General features: G+C 38.1%; 1 protein-coding gene across 2 annotated transcripts; it reads right to left on the reverse strand.

Moving 5' to 3' along the window:
• Positions 1-6,246: 6,246 nt before the first annotated feature.
• Positions 6,247-17,719, reverse strand: LOC136223194 (pleiotropic drug resistance protein 2-like). 2 transcript variants are annotated; one of them, XM_066011072.1, is made up of 20 exons: positions 17,275-17,716; positions 17,006-17,126; positions 15,579-15,667; positions 14,268-14,352; positions 13,892-14,182; positions 13,688-13,778; positions 12,676-13,576; positions 12,047-12,207; positions 10,941-11,044; positions 10,682-10,841; positions 10,530-10,601; positions 10,295-10,443; positions 9,874-10,206; positions 9,497-9,787; positions 9,323-9,406; positions 9,097-9,230; positions 8,773-9,000; positions 8,197-8,368; positions 7,828-8,082; positions 6,247-6,847 (listed from the first exon to the last, which is right to left on the reverse strand). In XM_066011072.1, exons 1-20 carry the CDS (start codon positions 17,613-17,615, stop codon positions 6,578-6,580), a joined length of 4,332 nt encoding a protein of 1,443 aa, XP_065867144.1. In that variant the 5' UTR covers positions 17,616-17,716; the 3' UTR covers positions 6,247-6,577. The 2 variants fall into 2 exon arrangements, with proteins under 2 accessions (XP_065867144.1, XP_065867145.1); XM_066011073.1 differs by lacking the exon at positions 6,247-6,847 and having other exon boundaries at positions 7,943-8,082; positions 8,898-9,000; positions 17,275-17,719.
• Positions 17,720-22,431: the final 4,712 nt, after the last annotated feature.

Below are 22,431 nucleotides of genomic sequence, written 5' to 3' on the forward strand. Positions count from 1 at the left end.
AACTTTCGAGAACACAAATTGACACGACGGAAAATACTATGATGAAGTATTCATGGTAATATTTAATATATAACACATGTGTGTTGGTCCATCTCATTCAAGCCTGAACGTATTAGATTTCTGTATCGCAATAGCTCTAGCTCGCCATTTACATTTATCAGTAGGCTTACATCTAACTTCAAATAAGGACTTGTTAGATTTTTACACTTTCCATTCGAACTTATTCTTAACTGCATGTTTTCCAAGTGCATCTTGCAATTCTCGTTTGTTTGAGAATATATCATGCACCTCTAAACCGACCACCCATTTTGATGCACTAGATATAATAGGAATCATAGGTGCATCGTAGGCCTCTTGCAGCCATCGAAATGGATCAGTCCTCCTTCTTCTTCTTTCTTTATCATCCATCTCACAAATACTTAATGGGACATGGTTAGCTCGTGCATTTGTTTCGGGAACACCTTCACAGCGAGGTTATTTCCGTCGGTAGGTTGTTCTTTATCATCATCATCCTTGGGGTTATAAGGACCCCAAATATCTTCTTCATATACTGTTTCTTTGGGATCAAAAATGGATTCTCGGTTATATCATCTAAACCGAGCTTGGATGTGAGGTTGCAATCCATGATCTTTAGTTTTCCTGGCCGATGAGTGTCAAATACAATGCTGGAATCACAACTTGATTGAACTGACACCAGATTTGGATGTGTAATGTCTTCCAGAAGGTTACTCATCCCAACATTCTCCTTCTTCATAATTCATGGTAGTTGTGCATCTATTGTTCGCGGTTCAAAAGTAACATATAATGGAATCATATCGTTTGGATTCATTCGGCAATACACTATGAAACATTGAATATCACTACAATCAACAATGTGTACTATAAAATCTCGAAGTTAAGCCAAAAACTTCGTTTACACAGTAAGTTGTTTACATGGCCATACGTAGGTCAAATGAAATTGAATCAACACATACAGAAGTGTAGACTCTCTCTTATAAAATCTCGAAGTTGATTTTTGTTGAAAGTCGAAGCAACTTCGATTTACCACCCACGTATGTCATGACTTTTCCATCTGTTTCTATTGGCTATTCCACGTGATCACGCACAAACATGGTTGGTTGACATATTACTACTGTTAAGAAACACACACATCGTTAAAACAAATTAAAGAAAAATAGTCAAAAGTATTATATCATTTTCGCAATTCAAACAACTGCAAAACAGAGCAAATACTGTGAAAACAATTGGTTTTGCAGTTAATTTAACTACAAAGTCAATTTGCTTCGTAGTACTTCGCAATCAAATTAAGTGCAAACCTTATTCCCATAAATCCAAACCTCCACACTATGAAGGCTTGTGCTTCACAATTTACGATTATGTAAAGCACAACTGCAAAATACGAACCCATTGGGTTGAATATACCCTCCAAATTTTAATCTCCTAATGTTCAAACTAACTTAAAATATACATGACTAAACTATATAAAGGAATTTATGTATGTAAAATCAACAAAATACTTGCATGAAGAGTTTGGGTATTGGATTGATGTATAAAATTGAAATTGGATTGCATAAAGGATAAGAAGTGAAGTATAAGTGGTGTTAAGCGAACATATATAGTAAGGGTATTTCGGAAAAGTTAATAATGAAAATGACTAGTTTGGTAAAACATGTTGTAATGGGTCTGAAAATGTAAATATGCTTCTCAATTGGACTAGTTTTTTTATTTAACCCATACATCCAGTGTTCCCTAAACTTAGTCCAAAATACTAATTCTTGCCCTGAATTTTGAAGATGTCTCATTATACCATGAACCGTTAAAGTAATAAATTGATCTCTAAATTTATTTAAAGGCCTTTTTGGCCTTTTGAACTTTCTTAAAAGTGACCTATTAACTCCTAAACTCTTGGTTAATGTTATACACCATTCAATTTGTCAAGATCTCCTTTTACAATCCCACGTGAAAATATGGCATTAATCATGTTATTTTAAGCAATTGTAGGAGCTAATAAGACGCTGTGATGCACGGAAACTTCATGACATGCACTTCACCGTTTCCGACAGATGTGGAAAAATGAAACTCTGAGAAACTGATACGAAACGTTTCCGGACACACTTCGCAATTACCCAAAATATGAAACACATCTCTCAGTTTTTAAACGGTTTCCTCCACCTATTTCAACTAAAATCCATGAAATTCAAACTTTTTATTTTGCAATTTATATTCAATCTATGATTAACAAAATTAAAACTTCCTATTTGACTAATAATTCATTCTTTGTATCATTCAATTTAAAGAACTTACTAATATTTATTTCTCATATAATTCTTATCTCTTGAATCTCAATTGAGTTTGAACTTTTTTCATCTTATTCTTCGTTCTAATTTTTTAAAATATATTATTATATTTTAAATATTTATAAATATGCTCCTGTATTTTGATATTTACACGTTTTCTCGTTTCCGTTTCCCATATATTTTTTTTAGAAATTATGTTTCCGTATTTGTTTCCATTTCTATACATACTTAAAATTCAGAAGGCATTCGAATTTTTTTTTTTATCAAATTCAGAGTTATTCAATCTTTTATCTATTTTTTTTTTGGTAGAAAAGGAAAAGAAAACAAACAAACAAAAAACCTAACCTGGGATCAGTCTAGGACGGTTGACCCCAACCCTATCCTCAAGGAGGATGGGTAACAAAAAGGAGGGAGGAACAGAAAGGGTAGAAACACCTAAAATCCCCCCATGCCCAACAGCTGCCAAGCGATCCGCCACGCGGTTTTGCTCCCTAAAGATATGGGAGAAGCTAAGAACCTCAAAGGCAGGACGAAGCCTCAAAATAGCCTTGATAAGATTCTGGTTCTTCAGACCAACAGCCTGGCAATCAGAAATCCTATTGATCGCCTCCAAATTATCAGATTCCACCGAATGCCTTCTAACACCCATGCGAATGGCCAGTTTAACACCCTACAGAATACCCCAGAGCTCCGCAGAAAAGGAAGAGCCCGTCCCCAAGTTATGGAAAAACCCAGCAAGCCAAGCGCCACCAGCATCCCGAAGAACTCCCCCCCCCCCCCCGCAGCAATTCTGCCATTGCTAAGGCAAGAGCCATCCGAGTTCAACTTCACAAACCCTTCTCTAGGCTTAATCCAACCAACTAAATGGACCACTTTATCCGGGACAGGTCTAACAAGGGGCTCACCTTCAAAGCTCTTTGTAATAACAAAGAGTTTTTTCGAGAAGTAACCAAGTAAATCAGGAATAAAAACAGTCTTCTCAGAAAATAACTCTTCATTCCTCCATTTCCAAATTTGGTGACAGATAATGGCGAAGAAAATGTCACCGTGCTCCATATTGGCCAACAACTTCCCATTGGCTCAATCAGAGAACCAGTCAGCATCAGCATAAGCCATGAAAGAAGGAAGGGTGTGGTGAGGGAGAATCCCCTCCCAAATCTTCTTACTATTAGGGCAATCCCTCAAAGCATGGCACAAGGTTTCCACATGGCCACTGCATCTACTACAGGCTCCAGACTTAGCCAAATGCCTTCTGTGTCTATCCGCATGAGTAAGCAGCCTGTCCTTGACTCCCAGCCACAGGAAACTTCTGATGCGATAAGGGATTTTGAGGGCCCAAATGGACTTCCAAATTTCCAAAGGGGGATCAGCCCTATAAGGGGTAAAAGCTTCATAGGCCGATTTACAAGAGAAAATGCCATTATTCGTTAAGGCCCAGCAATGTCTGTCCTTGTCCTCCTCTTGATTGCTAATCTTCACTCCCCTAATGTTCAGGAGGGTCTCCAGGTTGAAGAAAGAGGCGAACTTAGACCAGATCCAGTCGCCCTCCGAGTCCACCACATCAGCAACCTTCTAGGGACGGATATCACTAGGCGGAGGGGCTCTGCAAACTTCAATCAGAGGTTTGTCACCAACCCATGTATCATACCAAAAACTGGTGGATCTACCATTACCCACCTCCAGGCCAACCCCCGAACAGAACTCATCAAACACCGCGCTAAGCCCTTTCCAGAGGAAGGAACAGCTGACAACCCTCTCCTTTGGTCCTCCGAAAATTCTGTCCTTCCGATATTTGCCGCAAAGGAGACGAACCCAAAGAGAGGAGGGATTTTGCCACATTCTCCAAAGAAGCTTCATTAAAAGGACTTTATTGTTGTCCTTGGCTTGCCTGATTCCAAGACCCCCCTTGCATTTAGGCTGACAGGTCTCCTTTCAAGGGACCAGGTGAACCTTCCTCCCAGCTCCAGACTCTCCCCACAGGAACCGCCGGTTAATCTTATCAAGGTCATTAAGAACAGGTTCAGGAAGCTTACAGGCCTGCATGATATGATTCGGAGCAGCACAGTTGACAGATTGGATTAAAGTAAGTCGACCTGCAAGGGAAAGAGAATTAGCTTTCCAGCTAGCACACAAACCGTTAGTTTTGTCCAAAATGTCTTTAAAAGAAGCTTTGGAAACCATGTCACTATGAAGAGGGACCCCAAGATACTTCCCCAACGAGTGAGTCAGGGGGATGCCAGAGAGATCACTCAGTCTTCTGCACAAGCTATTGTCCATATTCTTAGAACAAACGGGATTTTTGGATGTTAATCTTCTGGCCAGAAGCCTCACAAAAGCCACTAAGGATATCCATCGCCACCTGAATTTGCTCCTCATTACCCTCCACGAAAAGTATTACGTCGTCAGCAAAGAACAGATGGGTAATAGGCGGGCAGTGTCTGTTGATGGAAACAGGGTGGAGAGTCCCCTTGCTCACCGCCTCTTGGATCATGTGAGACAGTCTCTCCATGGCAATCACAAACAGGAAAGGGGCTCATAGGATCCCCTTGACGAATACCCCTAGAGGGAGAGAACTCATCAGACATATCCCCATTGATCATAACCTGAAAAACAGGAGAGGAAATGCACCTCTCAATCAAATTCCTCCAATTATCCGGGATACCAGCTTTACCTAAGCTATCCAGAAGAAAGCTCCAGTTCAGTCTATCATAGCTTTTCTCCAGGTCCAGTTTAAGAGCCACGATTCCTTTCTTGCCTTTCTTAATCTTCATAGAATGGACAACCTCCTGGGCAATAACAATGTTATCCATCATTTGTCTTCCAGGAACAAAGCTCCCTTGGTTTTGGCTGATAATATCAGGAAGGATCTTCCGGATTCTATTAGCCACAATCTTAGTAATAGCTTTATACAAAACATTACAAAGACTGATCGACCTCATCTGAAGAAAGGAGGAAGGCTTATCGACCTTAGGAATCAGAACAGGGAGGATTTTATTAACCAAACTGATATCGTTAGAACCACCAAAAACTCCTAACACAAAGCTATAAATGCCCTCTTTCACAGTGTCCCAGTGTTTATGATAGAAGGTAGCAGGAATACCATCAAACCCAGGAGCCTTAGTGGAACCAATGCTGGAGAAAGCCAGATCAATTTCTTTAAGGTCCACAGGATGGAAAGCATCTCTAATAGCATCCTCCCCTAAACGAGGAAAGGAAATACTAGAGTGGGCACTCTCCAAGTCCACCACTTCCTCTCTGAAAAGATCTTGGTAGAACTCAAGGGCAAGGCGCCAAATGTTTTCCTCCTCAAAAATCCACTCACCATTGGTATCTTTGATAGCATCGATCCTATTCCTCTGCCTCCTGATGATCGTAGAAAGGTGGAAAAACCTGGTATTCCGGTCCCCGTCTTGAATAACACAAGAAAATAAATATTTTTTTGAATATAATATATTTGCTTATTTCATTATACTGTGGAAGAAAAGTACAAAATTGTCATCAGACTCCTCCTAAATTGTAAAAATTACATCATAATTGGATAATACACACATCTACAAATATGTTACATTCCACAAAAATGGGAAACAAAAATATCCACTGTGAGCTATTCTGAATAATCTATGATATATAAATGGCATAATACATCAGTGCCCCTTCAACTAATCCAAAACATCAATTGACTCCAGAATTTATAGAATATCTCGTTAACCCCCTTAACTTGCTTAAAATAATTTATTTTCCACGTGAAGCAGTTTAAAATGACCTATTAGCCCTTGAACTTGCTTACATCGATCTATTGACTCTCCGAACTTGCTTAAAGTGATATATATCTCAATCTATCTAAATCTCTCTTGTTTTGTCACGTGGACTTAGGGCCAGGTTGATATTGCTTTCTCATAGTTTTTCCAACTTTCCTCGCTAAAACAGTGTTTGGTAAATACAAAATTACTTTCTTTATCCACTTTCTTTAATAAAAATACCCCCCTAACTTTCAATATAACACATACATAATTTTTTTTTTCTTTGACTTTTAGAACTTTTATCTTTTATTTATCGAACACTTATCAACCTTTTCCCGCAACACTTTCCCTCACATCAGGTTTTGTTAGCTACAGCAATGCAAAACTAGCACTTTAAACAAGTTCAGAACCCTAACAAGACACTTTATAAATTCAAGGGGACAATCGGGTTTTTAAGCCAAATTTAGGGGACTCCGTATGTATTAAGCCTATATAAATCTACACAATATTGACTCTCAATCTATCTAGTATGAAACAAATCTATCTTTTTTGGAAGTTAATAAATCTGATACTTCCAGTGAAAACAAAAAAGAAGAGCAAGACCCAACCAAGATGAACAAGAACAACAGGTACAAGGAAATCATGCTTAAAACCATAGACCTGTTCAAGGTATGCATTTACAGGCATAGGTTCTGATCCAGGAATTTCAAGCATACTTGTTTTATCTCCAACTTGAGAAGTTATAACTCCATATATTGTCCATGAAACTGGAGATCCCCAGTAGTACCATCTCCACCATACAGGCATTTGCTGCATTAATCCAAGTTAGAAATGTGGTTTTTTCAACACATTTTCAAAATATTGGTACAACAATTAAGAAGAAAAAGGTATTGTAGACAAAGGCTTTACTCGTACGAAAAGATACCTCAAAGGAGGTGGATTGCGGCTTGATAACATGTAAATTGTTAGATACTAATATGAATTAGACCTTTAACTATCAGCTTAAATTTTTAGCTCAAACGGTTCCATTACATGGTATCAGAGCTGATCGAGGGTTCGAATCCTGACAAGCTCATTTATTGATGAATTTAAACACATAGTGGGATAGTCCTATGTTGTACATGCTTCAAGCCTAAGACTAAGGAGCATTCGCGTGCAGGGTTATATCAGATATTAATATGAGTTAGGCTTTAACTATTAGCTTAAACTTTTAGTTTAATGAGTTCCATGACATAAATACTAGATATATACCCCTGCGAGGTTTACTGCTACCCGAAAAGACATTAATATATCAGAACTATTAGTATATCAGATATTAATATGATGAATTAGGCCTTTAACTATTAGCTTAAATTTTTAGTCATGGAACTCTATAAACTTTTAGTATATCAGATACTAATATGATTAACTTATATGTGGCACACTTAGTTGTTAGAGGTTTTTTGTAACTGTGTTAGTAACACACTATCTTAGTTGTAAAGACCCCTCAACTTGTTCGAGTCGAGTTACATGCTTGAAATGAAATTCCAATCACGCACATTTGAGGGGTTATTTGTTCCAAATAAGCAAGTTGAGGGGGTTAGTTGTAACGTCTTAAAGTCCAGGGATCAGTTGCAGTTTTTGGAGAACTTAGGAGGCTGGGGATGTATTATGCCTCGTTTTCCTGTGTTTCAAAGTTCTGGTATGTTTCTTGCTGATATTGAGATTGTTTGTGTCATTTTTAAGCAGTTAATGATGCATATTCATCTTTCAAATTCATTTAGAACAACAGCCAATTCAGGATTACTTACCGGTCTGGAAATTATGAAGCCGGAGAACAAGTTCCATAAGCCCATGAAGAAACCCATAAGAATAGCAGCAACTTGTTGGCCAGGAGTCAAGGCAACAACCATCATTCCATACAACGAATAGATGACGAAGCACATGAAAACAAAGTAAAGGAAATACATAAACTTGTCTGCCTTCCACTCAAACCCGATCATCGCGTACAGAAGAGGCGCGTATATTATAGCTTGCACGAGATCGTAGATAGTCTCTATAGCCACCTGAAGCAAAGAAAAATATATTTCAAACCTATAACTCGAACTCTGAACCTCTTAGTTTAGTAGCCTCCGATACCATATGAAAGAACCATTTAAGATTGACTTCCGAATGCTTACTTGAGCAAATGCGTAAGGCAACTCTGAATACATTCCAGCTGCTCTTTCACGGAAGAATACTGTTCTTTCTATCGCTACAACAGAAGTCACTGCTATAGCATTGATAGCTCCTAGGAAAAGAAGAGCACCAAAAGCAGCTCCAAGAAGATTCGCCAGATCCTGCTGCTTTTGACTGCCAAGAAAGGAAGAGGACACAGTCCAAACGAAATCAGTATACATCAAAACGGACCAAATATGGAATTTGAAGAGAATTTTGAATAAAATATTGTCATGGAACCGATTGAACTAAAAGCTCGAACTTATAGTTAAGGCCCAATCATACATCTTATATAAATCTCCGACACACCCCCACATGCAAATGCATCTTGGGCTTGCAGCGTGCACAACACAGGTCCATCCCGCCTTGTGTTTTTAATTCTACAAATTAATGAGGTTTCCGGGACTCAAACCCTCGACCGTTTGGTCGACGAGGCTCTGATACCATGTCATGGAACCGATTGAACTAAAAGCTCGAACTTATAGTTAAGGCCCAATCATATATCTTATATAAATCTCCGACAAATATTCTTCACTTACTATTGCTTTCCTTTATCCCAGAATATAACACCATACATAATACCAATAGAAATTGTCATAAAGAATCGGATTGCGTTGAATTGTGTGTTCCTCCAATATGACCAGTATTGTTTCCAGAAACATGCCTTGCATTGAGTTGGAAAGCTTTGGGAATATTTGGTAGGAAAGTAAAGATCCTTGGAGCCAGGTGACGGAGTGCTTAGTTCTTTAATGAGCTCTTGGTTTCTCCTGAAAATTAGAGACGAAACAGAAATGTTAGTTTCTACATAGAATTGCAGTACACGACGTTTGATGCTACCCGAAAAGACATTTCTTAGTACTTACTGGTAGAGATCGGAATTGGCATAAATTTCCGCAAAATCAACACCAAGTTGTGCCTCTACTGAAATAGAGCTGACTTCTAACATCCAAGTGGCAGGATTGTAGCCTTCTTTGATTTTAGGAACTCCCGGTACCGCCTGTAAGAAAATTTGTAGACATCTCACTCAAGTGATGATCCATAGATACTTAAGTATATTGCGAGATCACATATCGAAATGATTTTACTCACCTGAAAATACTCAACAAGCTTATACGAACAGCGACCAAGAGGCCCACCATATATCACCTGTCCTCCTCTTTTCATCAACAAGAGCTGCAAGCATCAAAACCATTATGTTAAAACACTATGCAAGCAAATGATTACAGATAACCAAATACAAACGAAACAGAACAAGAACCAGACCTCGTCAAAAGCTTCAAATATATCAATGCTCGGTTGGTGGATTGTACAGACAACAGTTCGTCCCGTATCCACTGTGTTCCTCACAGTACGCATAACAATGGCAGCAGCTCTAGCATCAAGACCTGATGTGGGCTCATCCATAAATATGATGGAGGGATTGGAAACCAGCTCTACTGCTATCGTAAGCCTCTTTCTCTGTTCGGTTGAAAGTCCATTAACTCCCGGAAGTCCTACCAGGGCATGCCTTATTGAGTTCAGCTCCACCAATTCCATAACTTCCTCTACAAACATCTGCAAGTGAAAGTAGAAGTAACGTCAGCTACATTTTCCCAATTTCTCATAAAAAAAGAGTCGTCGTTGGTGGTGAGACAGCATACTTCTCGTGTTTCCTTTTTCACATCAGCGGTAAGACGAAGCCAGGCGGAGTATACCAGAGACTCGTAAACTGTTACATATGGTGAATGAATGTCATTCTGCTCACAGTAACCGCATATACGGGCAAACGTGGCTTGGTTCTTTGGGTAACCAGAAATGCATATACTTCCTTCAATGTATCCACCAGTCTTCCTTCCGGCCAATACATCCATCAGAGTGGTCTTTCCAGCACCACTAACACCTACCAATGCTGTCAAAATACCAGGCCTGAAAGCTCCACTGACATTTCTTAGTAGCTGTAGCCGGTCCTCTTCAATTCCTTGTGCCTTCATTTCCTGAAAAGTTCACCAAAACAACAGCCACAAAAATAATCAGATACTGAAATTTTTATCATTCTACAGAATTCGAAGAAAAAAGACATACCGCAGGCATATCCACATAATAGTTCACGTGATTGAAAGTAAGTGAAAGAGGCTGGAAAGGCAAAACCATTCCTTTCTTGGACTGGTTTTCAGCAACACTACTGATCGAGCTGTTAACCTCTCGAGTCGCTACCATTTCAATCCCTGCAACTGATGATTTAATTCTTTATAAGCTTGAGAATAAAGAAGCCATTCAGATTATCATGAGCTAATCTTCTAATTTATCAAATACTAACCTTGTGAATTCGATGCTAACTGATTTTGCTCTTCATCGGAGACATTACTAGTTGCATTTTTGTCACCAGGAGCTAGTATTAATATAAAAGAACACATCATTAAGTTTATGAGAGAGTTTATTAAACTGAAAATATGGAAGACAGAGACTTACGATTCAAATATGTCAATGCTAAAACCACAAGAATGTTGGAAACAACAGAAAACCCGAAAAGCGCTCCAATGCAACTCCAAAACCATTTTTCGGTTGTAAACATACCCCTTTCCTTAAGAAGGGAAATTCCAACTGTAGGCTCACTTGGATTGCCAGTGGGCTGTACCAAAAGAGAAATAGCCAGAGATAATTAAGATCTAAACCCAAAGCTAAAAAAAAATGCAGATATTTGATTGAAATGCTGGTGATTGAGACTTACAGAGCTCCATCGGTCATCAAGAAACTCGTTTATAGCAATGGCATTTTGTCCATACATTAGAGGAGAAATGTAATAACCCCATTTCATCCACGATACAATGTCATCTGCACACCGAAAATTAAACAGAAATTTTTTCAGTGATGCAAAGTAAGTTTGGTTATGAGAGTATTATGTTGTGTTAGGACATAAATAAGGCTCTGATACCATGTGTTAGGAATAGGAAATTGGACATTATGTGGTTCGACTAATGTTGCTTACATCCACGGGCTAGGAGGAGCCATAATTCATTAGTAATCATCAAGTTGCTACAACAATAAAGAAATCACAACTTTTACCCAAGTCCGTAACTCTAAAATCCCACGTGACATTGTATCGTGGTGTCACGAAAATCAATTGTGATGCCGCCTTGGGGATAATGGCCGGGTATGCAGGGTTGGACTGATAGCTAGGGACTCAATCTGTAATGTTTTAGCATCAGCTGGGATTCCAATTCTTCCATGTTGATTCAGTTGAGGATGCAGAAATTCAAGCAGTTATAGCAGGGCTTCAATTTGCCAAGGATTGTTTCTTCCTCGATGTGAGTATCGAATCTGATTCTAAGGTGGTCACTGATGTGCTAAAGAAAGGTGCCCTGCCTGATTTCGCTCTGAAATTCAAGCAGTTATAGCAGGGCTTCAATTTGCCAAGGATTGTTTCTTCCTCGATGTGAGTATCGAAACTGATTCTAAGGTGGTCACTGATGTGCTAAAGAAAGGTGCCCTGCCTGATTTCGCTCTGAAGTTTGCTTATAATTATGCGGTTAGCCTGAGTCTTTTCATAGCTTAGCTCATTGGGTGAAAAATCTTTCTTCTCCTATTTTTCTGATGGAGGATGTTCCTACCTCTATTTGGGATTTAGTTTGTAAGGATCAATATTTGCTTGCTTAGTATAATTACGTTTTCCATAAAAAAAAAGTATAATCTTTTTCCTAGTCGGATTCACTTAAGTGGAAGTTCTCAATTCCTATTCTAATTAGAAAAGCAAAACTAAATAGGATCCTAGACATACCTTAACAAGTTGTATGTATAATGCTTCATTTTAGTAGCAAAGGAAGAAAGGTTTATTACCTTTGGAGACAATGAAGCCACCAAGGACACAGAACAATAAGAGGACCAGAAATCCAAATGTATTTGCAGCAACTTCTGTTCTTCCAGCAGCTGCTATGAAACGGAACAGAGGGAGACCTGACTGATGTATTGCAAGGAATGACAAGAATTGCCTAAAAAACCTGAAAAAATTTGAGATGCATCAGTACAAGCCTCAACTTGCCAATTTCACCTGTGTTCCAACTTCAAAAACAGAATCTCGGATTTGTGTATTTCCATCTCAAGATCAAATTGGCATTTGATCCGTCAAATTTAATGAGCTGATGACAGAATTGGGATTTTTAAGACTTCATGAACCAATTTGTCCTTGAGTTTCCACTTTGGGAACAAAACCGAATTCCCATGTCACGGATAATAATAAAAGCTATTTTTGGATCTTACCTATCATCTTAAGATTTTAGGTTAATTGGTTATTTAACACCCTCAAAGGGAGACAGCTCTCCCGCAACTTTTTTCGCCATACTAAGACCTTACTCAAGGGGAAAGAGCACCCAATCACTCCAACCAACAACTTGTTGGCGAACCAAATTGGTATTTAATCCGTAGAGAAATCATTGCCAAAAAAATGGTAAATAGATCAGAGAACTCACCTACTTGCAGCAGGAGCAAAGCCAATGGTATAGTATGTAAGAATGACCCAAATGCTGGATTCCAGTATTGATAGAGGAATTCTGAGGATAAAAATAGGCAATGCATAAGCCCAAGCTGGGTAAAACAAGGCGTCCCTTTGCTTGAAAAATACAGGAAGCCTAACAACAGTCATTGAAATCTCTGCCAGTCCATTGAACATGACATTAAGCAGACCGTAAAAGAGGGCTCCAAAGTACTTCCCTCCACCTTCTCGTGTACCCGGTTTCATCTCAGTTCTAAAGAACATAGTAAACGCAATTACAGCCATGAATGTTATCTGGAAAGTTTTGAATATGTAAAGGAACGAGTTTCGTTTCATCAATAGCCATTCCCTGGAAAAACATGCTTTTAAGAGTTCCCAATTGGGAATTCCGTACTTTTTTTTCACCAAAGCAGCAGGATGAGTTCTAGACTTATCAAAGGGAACCCTGAGTTCTTCAGAAATCTGTTCACCAATGTGAAATGAATCAAAGGCTTGCGAAAATTCAGACACTGAGACGTATCGGTATGGTTGGTTCTTTCTGAACCAGTATTGTTCTTGGTCCTTCTTGGAAGTTACTTCCTGCAGGAAATCAGCAACTCCCTTTCTTTCTGGACATTTGAAACCCATGTATTCGAAGAACTCGAGTACATTCTCTCTCGGACCTTGGTAGACAATCTGGCCCTCTGAAAGTAGAAAAATGTCATCAAAAAGATCATATGTTTCTGGAGGAGGCTGTAAAAGGGAGATGACCATTGTTGAATCCCCTATATGAACCATCTGCCTCATGTACTTGACAATTTGGAAAGTAGTAGAGCTGTCCAGCCCCGTCGAAATTTCATCCATGAAAAACGCTTTTGCTGCTCCAACCAGCATTTCCCCTGCAATTTCATACGAGCTTTCAGAATAAAAAACGTGAAGCAATAATTTTGAAAAATTGGGATCAATACACCTTAGTTTGCAGCAATGGAGAATGCAGTATTTACACATACCGGTTGTCACACGCTTCTTTTGTCCCCCGGAAATTCCCCTTCTCATTTCATCTCCCACCATTATATCAGCACAAATGTCTAATCCAAGAAGCTGAGCAGGAGTTTAAAAAGAATTAACAAGAATAGATATCATTAGACGAAAATTGAAGGGCTAGATTTTGAATTTTTCCATGAAGATCATAAATGATGAAAGTTTAAAGGAACCTTTAGAATATAATCAGTGACCAAACTGCTTTTCTGACCAGCCACAGCTGTAGCCTTCATGAATGCATCAATTTCAGGATCTGGTTTAATACCGGCTTCTTTCTCTCGTCTTGACAGCTCTAACAGCATCTCATGTCTTGTTCCAACTCCCATACAACGTCCAGAGAAATCGAACATTTCGCGGACTGTCATCTCGCCACAATGAAGATCATGCTGACTAATATAAGCACAGGTTCTTTGACAATAAAATTCAGAAAACTCATGGCCGCAGTAGGTCACTTTTCCTGAAACCTGTTCATTATATGAAAGATTGATCTAAGTATCTACAATGGACAAACACAAATTAATAGAAAAGGAGAAAGGAGAGGAGACAAACCTTTAAATCTTGTTCAAGTTTTCCTGCAAGTGCTTTTAGTAAAGTTGTTTTCCCCGAACCAGGCGGCCCGAGAAGTAATGCTATCCTGAAAGTGAAAAAGGACGAAAAAAACTAGATTTAGTGCCGATTTAGTTCTCTTTTTCATACTTTCTTTTTGTTGTTTTCCTCCAAATAATACACATTGTTATAGAATAAGTTAATGTAATAAATGTAAGCATGCCTAAGGCTTCTACGACAGCTAGATGGGTGCTAGTAGGGTCTAGTGGGGCTGCTATGCTTGCTTAATTGTAGGAGTAACTTAGGGAGAACCTTGTATAAATGTGTATTCATCTTAAGTATAATATATTCATGTAGGCTCTTAATCTACATGATATCCCATGGAATTCTCTATATTTCCATGGTCTATAACATGGTATCAGAGCCTTGTTTCGGCTTCTGTTTTGGGTTTCTGGATTGAGATTCCAGAATTTATTTTCTGCTTATGAGCAGGGAGCAGGGGTTGTATTTCTAGATTGTTTCTTTCAGTATCGCTGTCTGCCTTGTGAGTAGACTGTTTGGACCTAGGGTTCCAAGCCTCAGTTCTTCTTCCACCATTGTCGCCTCTCTGTTTTAAACCTGTCTTTTCCGGTGAATCTTCTTTTTGTTGACACTGTCGGCAGCCTCTTGCACGATGTTTATATTGGCATCTGCTTCTCTGTTTTCGTCTGTTCGATTTGTTCTTTTGGGTTGCGTCTCCTCATTATGTTTTATATCCTGAAGTATCTTAAGTTTCTTATGTTTTATTTTGTTTTGAGTGGTATTGTTTTAAGACTATGTTACCTCTATCCGATTAAAATTCATGCTTCAGCTTGAGGGGAGTGTTATAGAATAAGTCAATATAATAAAAGCATGCCTAAGGATGCTATGGCTGCTAGATGACGGCTAGTAGGGTCTCTATGTTTGCTCAATTATAGGAGTAATTTAGGGAGAACCTTGTATATTTAAATATGTGTATTCATCTTAAGTTTAATATATTCATTTAGACTCTTAATCTACGTGGGATATGTAGGCTCTTAATCTGTATGGTATCCCACGGACTTCTTTATATTTCCATGGTCTATAACACATATAAAGTGTTGAACAGCATTGAGAAACAACTATTAATAGCGATTTTGGAAGGAAAATCAGCTAATATACAACAACTACCAACGATACCTAACAGTTAACAGTAATAACAAACGATAAATAGCAACCGTTGAACCAAACAAACCCTTATAAATTTCATAAGCAAATGAAGAAATTGTGCTCTAACTGTAAATTTGATATGCATACCTTGATGGCTTTATTACCCCACTCACGTTATGGAGAATCTTGATAACCTTTTTCTTAGATGGAGAAAGCCCAATGAAACCAAGAACACCCTATTCATAGAAAATCAACTAATTTAGTTATATTGAAGATGTTATATTTTTATGAATAAGTACAGAACTTTTTGCCTCTAATCAAGCATATCATTGTGTTCAAAAAAAAAAAATCTGATTACGAGGAACATGATACTCTCCTAATTGAAATCATTAAAAGAGATTGCCTTTTTTTTGGGGATATTGACACATTTGAAACTATTTTCGGTTTTGTGGTGTTTTTAGTTCACTCCGCTAATTATAATGGCGTGCCAAAGATTTTTGTCAAACATTCAAAGTAGTCCGCCTGACCGAGAGTTCACGGGTTCGAGTCTTAGGAGCGGCCTCTTGCCAAAAAACTTGGCAGGGGAAGGCTTGCCCCCAGTACACCCTTGTGGTGAGACCCCTTCCTAGACTCTCGCTTAGCGGGGACGCGTAGTGCACCGGGCCGCCCTTTTTATTCAAAGTAGTCCGCCTCTTTGACAGATAGACTGGTGATAAGCGGATTGCTTTCTCTAACGGTCCACCTATTTGAATGGTGAACTGGTGGTGTGAGTTTCTCAAAGCGCAGGAAAATCTCGCCACCAAGTACCACTCTGTCTGTCTACAGTTCGATTGCTTTACCTATTTGACAGGGAGGTGAGATCGGTTCGGTCCAATTGCACCTAATGAGAGTCAACAGTACAATTCAGTTTGGTCCTAAAGAAAAAATCAATGGTTTAAGTATTCAGTCCAGTTCAAAAATCTCTAACATATTTGCTCAATAATAGTAAGAATTTGAAAATATTCAGAAATTGTACCTAATGTAAGTTAACAGCACAATTCAATTTGGTTCTAAAAAAAAATCAACTGTTCAATCTAATTCTGAATCTTTTTATTCGGGTATTTGCCCGGTTCAAAAGTCTCCAAGATCCATGCTCGTTCCTAATAACGGACTGTCAAAGAAAGCAATCCAACTATCAAACAGGCAGACTGCTATAAATATCTGAAAAAAAAATCTTTCAAAGGCCATTATGATTGGTAGAATAAACTAAAACTGGAATAAATTAAAAACACCACAGAACCGGAAATAGTTTCAAATCCACAGTAAATACAGAAATAGTTTAGCAACTGACGACAAATATATAATACTCTGTTTTTATAGCTACATCTGATTAATGGGTTTGAGGTCCACAAATCTCCCAATTAAGTCATTTTGCATTTACTAATTAAGGTTTCAAATCGCTTAAATTAGAGATCTCGAGTTCGAGACGTCTTTAATTAGTAAATGGTCCACCAAAAAAGTGTCTGACAAGCATACGAAACAAGTAATCAGATTAATTATAAAATAATAAAAAAAACAAAAACAAAGAGAAATACCTCGATTGCATTCAGGACAGAGTTCAGAAGAGTTGGGAGAGCTCTGCTTCCAACTTGTACTTCTCCTTCAACATCTAAATTTTCAAATCTCACTTCAATCTTCGGAATCTCAATTCCTACTCTGTAAAACAAAATCCATCACTTCTTTTCTTCTTAAGAACAAAGATATGAACAACTTAAGTCAAAAACTTGAAAATTGACTGATCTTTTTTCTTTGAGTAATTTTATCAAACACCTGATGAACTAGATTAACAAAGTAAAAAACAAACCTATCAGTTCTATGCCTTAGCCTCGATAAGAATTTCTCATTATCTTGTTCAACAACCTGAAGCATACTTTGCATCAACTGTTTCTTATCTTCAATTCCAAGCCGAGTAACATCAATTTCACTCTGCACAACTTTTCCATTACTCAAAACCTGCTTCAACATCCCTTTTCTCACTCTATCATAAGTAGGCAATCTCTCTATCGCCGCCCACCGGAGCTCCGCCTCCTCATCATCCGCCGTGTGTCTTGCACTCCGTTGAAACACATCCGGTGCATTAAACATTTCCCTTACACTTGTAGAACCCCAGCTTCTACTGCTTAACTTTACTATATCATCTGCCATTTTTACTCACTTCAGAGCTTCCCCTTCCGTCTTTCCTCTCTAAAGATGGAACTTTTTATGAAATGATCAGGGAATTATTGTTGATTATTATATGCAGGAGTAGAAGTCTTTGGTCTAAATTGTAACACAGAAGTATTGGTCTAAATGTAGAAAAAGTTGTCTGTTTACTGTGCTCATTTGCAGGACACTTGCCTAATAAGCCAATTTCATGAAGTAAGCTGCTTTTATATATAGACATTTTTGCTGACAGAAATGACGCCATGTTCACAGCTGAATTTTGAAAACAAAAGTTAATGAACGAAAGTATTGACTACGTGGGTTCAGAAAATACAAAACAAAAAGGAATGACCTTGAGACTTTAAATATGGACAAACTTTGACTATATATTATATATATATATATATATATATATAAGCTACAATTTAGCCTTCAATTATTGTGGGTAGGGAGCCAATCTACAAAATTCTGCAAATTCTTTTGTATGTAAAAGTAAAAGTAATTTCTTTTCAATCTTGTTGTCATGACTACCTTCACTCTAATCACCCAGGTAGTGTAACCACGAAGCTTCGCCAGAAGCGACTAGTCGCTTCCTGAATGCTTCAAATGACTTTATTGAAATAAAAAAAATAAGTTCAATGATTTTATCAAACAAAATGGAGTTCAGTGACATTTATAAAACTGTCCCCAAACTTCAATGACAATTGATACAATTTACCCGAATAACTCACTAACATACAAATGCTACAATAATAACGTTTTAAGTAATTCATAAAAAGTTTGTAATAACTATTACATTCGGAGACAGAGGAAGAGATGGTCACGAAGGATACACTTGGCCTCCTAACTCGTGGGAGAAATATTGAGAGAATTCTCTATATTGATTATGAAATGAGTATAGGTATTTATACAGAGAGTTGGAGTCTAACTGGGAGAAGGAAAATAAATGCTAACTACTATTATATATTTATCACTCCCCTTCGAGCTAGAGGATGGATATTTGTCATGCCCAGCTTGTTATATATATAATTTACTCGAACCCTATTTAAGGCTTTGGTGAAAATGTCTCTAAGATGTTCATTGGTGTCCATGTATGACTGATTGATACATCGATTTTGCACTGGAACGAGAAACAACATGTTTCTTGCTCTTCCAAGAAACTAAATTACCTCCAACAAAGACACAGCAATCGATAGTGGATCTCCTATCATTCTTGTCTCCTGCCTAGTCTGCATCAGAGAAACACTCAATCTGGGTAAGACCATAATTCTTGTAAAGTAATCCTTGTCCAGGAGTTCCCTTTAAGTAGCATAAAATATGTCCAAGCGCAATGGAGACACGAGATATTTATTAAGAAATGGAGAAAAGCAATGACACCCTTTTTGAAGACGAAAATACCCAAGGAAGACACGTTAAGTGCTTTCGAATCTAGTTTAGTTTCTTGTGGACGAACATCATGAACAAAGAAGTACTCCCAAAAATACGAGGTGGAACAGGAAATATGGGTTTCTTATGAAAAAGTGTATGGTAAGGAGTCTACCTTGTAACATAGAGGAAAGCATAGAGACATCATCAGCCCAAAAGTGTTTTAGAACACGAGTTTGAAACAAAAGAGCTCTAGTAGTTTCAAGAAGATAACGATTCTTGCATTCAACTACACCATTTTCGGATGATGTATCAACACAAGAAGATTGATGAAGGATACTATTCTGGATCATGACAGTTTGAAAAGGTCCAGAAAAGTATTCTTTAGCATTGTTACTTTTTAACGCATGAACCGAAACATTAAACTAGATTTAATCTCAACACAAAAAGCAGTAAAATGAGACAATAATTCATAATGATTTTTCATTAAATATAACAAAGTAGTTCGAGAATAATTATCCAAGCATCACAAAATATCTGAAACCCGGTTTTGACAGAACCGAACAAGGATCCCAAACTTCAGAATGAACTAATTCAAAAGGAAATTTGATCTTTTATTGACTCGGGGAGAGGCACACAAACAGTGATATTTAGCAAACTGACACGACTCACAATCTAAGCTAGAGAAGTTCTGAAACTAATGATGTAACTTCTTCAGTAGAGGTAAAGAAGGATGGCCCATCCAACAATGTTCATCAAAAGGTGTTGATACACTAGAGCAAGAAATAGGTCTTCTAACAATTGTATCGAAGACGTAGAGACTGCCAGATTCCCGTCCACCACCAATAATTTGCTTCTTCTGTAACGATTAGGGATCTTTGGAAGTGGTGGTTAGAGAAGAATTAGGGTTAGAGGTAGGAGAAGAATAAGAAGAGAAGAGAGAACAGAGAATCAGGGAGAGAATCGCAGTAGAGAGAAAGAGAAATAAGGAAAGTGAGATATTTCATTCAATATTAATATGATGATCCCTTACAAAAGCATGACCCCTAATATATAACAAAGGTACTGCTGATCTGGCAAGAGTTACCCACTTACAGTTGTAAATATTTACATCTGTCTAACAACTTTCTAAAAGACAAATAACAACTTCTAAAGTAATAAAAACAGTAAAAAGTAACAATTAAGCAATCAGCCTATCAGCGTATCATTCTTATTCTAATAATCGTGACAATACCCCTCCTTTAGAGCATTCTTGTCCCCAAGAATGTACAAAGGCAGTAACTGAGTTTGCTTGCCATACATATGGATACTTCCAAGGAGTGTACAATGCTACCATATTTAGCACCAATGCTATATGAACCTCCATCAGAATTGCTTTCTTCTTCCGGCCTTGGAAATTGTCAACTGTTGAGATTGCTACATCCTTAAGCTTATCTTTAGTGCTCTTAGTATTTGCAGCAAAATAGTTTGTGCTCCATTCGTCAACAAGACTCTTGGCATAGAAAAGCTTGCGCCAATGGCAACATAAGTTTCATCGTCAACCATATCCAAGCCATCACTATTGTTTACACTTCCATAGGATGAGTAGCTCAATCGGAAACCTCTCACACTTCTGTTTTTCTCATCATCGCTGTCAACACAAAGAGGAAGACTCACTAATTCTTGCATAGCTGCCCTTTTGTCTATTGCCAAGGCACCAAAAACTGCTTCAATTTCTTCATTATCTATGTCTGTTCTACTCATGCATGAACCAAATGGGAAACCGTTTGTTGTTTGTTGTACTTTAACAAGCAAACCAAAATCAACACCAGAAAATTTAATGGCTACATCACGCTTTCGGATCTTGTCAGTCAGTCTCTTCTGATGGCTGAACCTCGCCTCTTGGTCTACTAGGAAAATTGGAACTTCCTCAACCATTAAATCAACACTTGTCGGTGGACCTTGGATGTAAACCATGACTATAGAAGGAAACAAGCTACAGAACACCCTAGGAATGGCTTCCTTATATCCAGGTAGCGAGTTTTCTGCCTTTCTACTATAATGAGTAACAATGTCACCTTCCCTAGCATTTGCTACTGATCTTATTAAAATAGAAAGGTAACTTACTGCACCCGCAATCAATTCTTCCACTTACAATTGATTTGGAGATAAAACTCCAATTTCATGCCATCTATCATTATTAATCTCAACTTGTCCTCCATTGACCCACTGATTTTCCACCCCAAGAATTACGTTCACATTTTTAGGAGCTAAGGCAGCTCGAGTTATTTTTCTTGAACTGCATGAAAGGCACTGCAGAAGTCTACAATTATAGTAGTTATGCCTATTTCGAGTGAACCCAAATGCTCGCCTGTAGTTTGCACCACAAGCAATAAACTTCACACATATGTCCTTTAACTCTTCAACCAGAATTGGTGCTTTCGGGTCCTCGATGTGTCCATGGCCTAACCTCCCATTGACACCCTTTCCCCTTGTGTAGACTTCATTCCTGGATGTTAAAGCAGCCACATGATATGCAATTTCTTCAACAGATTCTCCGAAAGGCTTATTCTCTACCAAGCACGAAAGCCTCCCATCAGCATAAAGATTAGATTCTAAAACTACATTAGATTCTAATGGCCTAGGGACAAGCACATCAAGTCTATTGTATAAATAATTGGCATTATTGTCATCCCCAACCTTAACAGAGTTATCATATATGAGCTCATCCCATTTGTATACTTCACCTAAAGCATCACAATAATCTGGTGCAGAACCATGACTGGAAGTGCTTGGGGCACTAGTAACATTAACCCAAAAAACATCTAAACCAAATCCTTTACCCTGCATATTTGTTTTCTCTGATGCTACAATTAATGCTTTAAAGCCTTCCATCAACTTCTTTTTCCCTCTTTCAAACGGATACAGTAAATGACGATCATCAATACCCATCTCAAATAGAAAGTCAATTGAGTTCATATTAGCATACCTCCACTTTAGAAGCCCTTCATGGGTGCGAGTATCAGAGGAATCATCCCAACCTTGAAAGCTAAAGCCATTTGCATCATGTGAGAGCCTTGGAATGAACTCCTTCAAGACTGTGCCAACAGTAGAAAAAAAAAACCAGAATTCCTTTCTCCTAACTCTGAAGAGAACACCAATGAATGATCTTGAATCATTAACGCCTCCCTTTTTATATGCAAAAGGTCTCCTTTCTCTAATGGAAATAAGGCAAGGACGTAGAGCCTTAGTAACAAGTTGAGGATTAGGGGTGGTACTGCTTGACAAGGAAGAACCAATAATAACAGCATGATTATAAGAGAAGGGTGACCCAATAGCTTGGCCAACAGATGAATTCCTACCATTTGTACCAAAAGGCAAACTGTTTAGTGTTTTGTGGCTAAAATTGGCAGCAGATTTGTTTCAGGCAAAATATCCAGTTTATTTGGAGCATTTTGGGTACAAGTAGTTAATG

The sequence above is a fragment of the Euphorbia lathyris genome, chromosome 3 (genome assembly GCF_963576675.1).
Source record: "Euphorbia lathyris chromosome 3, ddEupLath1.1, whole genome shotgun sequence".
NCBI classification, from domain to species: domain Eukaryota; kingdom Viridiplantae; phylum Streptophyta; class Magnoliopsida; order Malpighiales; family Euphorbiaceae; genus Euphorbia; species Euphorbia lathyris.

Bases quoted from the DNA above. Each gene is read 5' to 3' on its own strand.
- LOC136223194 (XM_066011072.1), bottom strand. From the start codon at position 17,615: ATGGCAGATGATATAGTAAAGTTAAGCAGTAGAAGCTGGGGTTCTACA. The intron at 10,842-10,940 runs GTAAGTCTCAAT...CTTTTGGTACAG, and splicing joins TTGATGACCGATGGAGCTCT to CCCACTGGCAATCCAAGTGA. The intron at 10,602-10,681 runs GTAAGTCTCTGT...TATTAATACTAG, and splicing joins AGCATTGACATATTTGAATC to CTCCTGGTGACAAAAATGCA.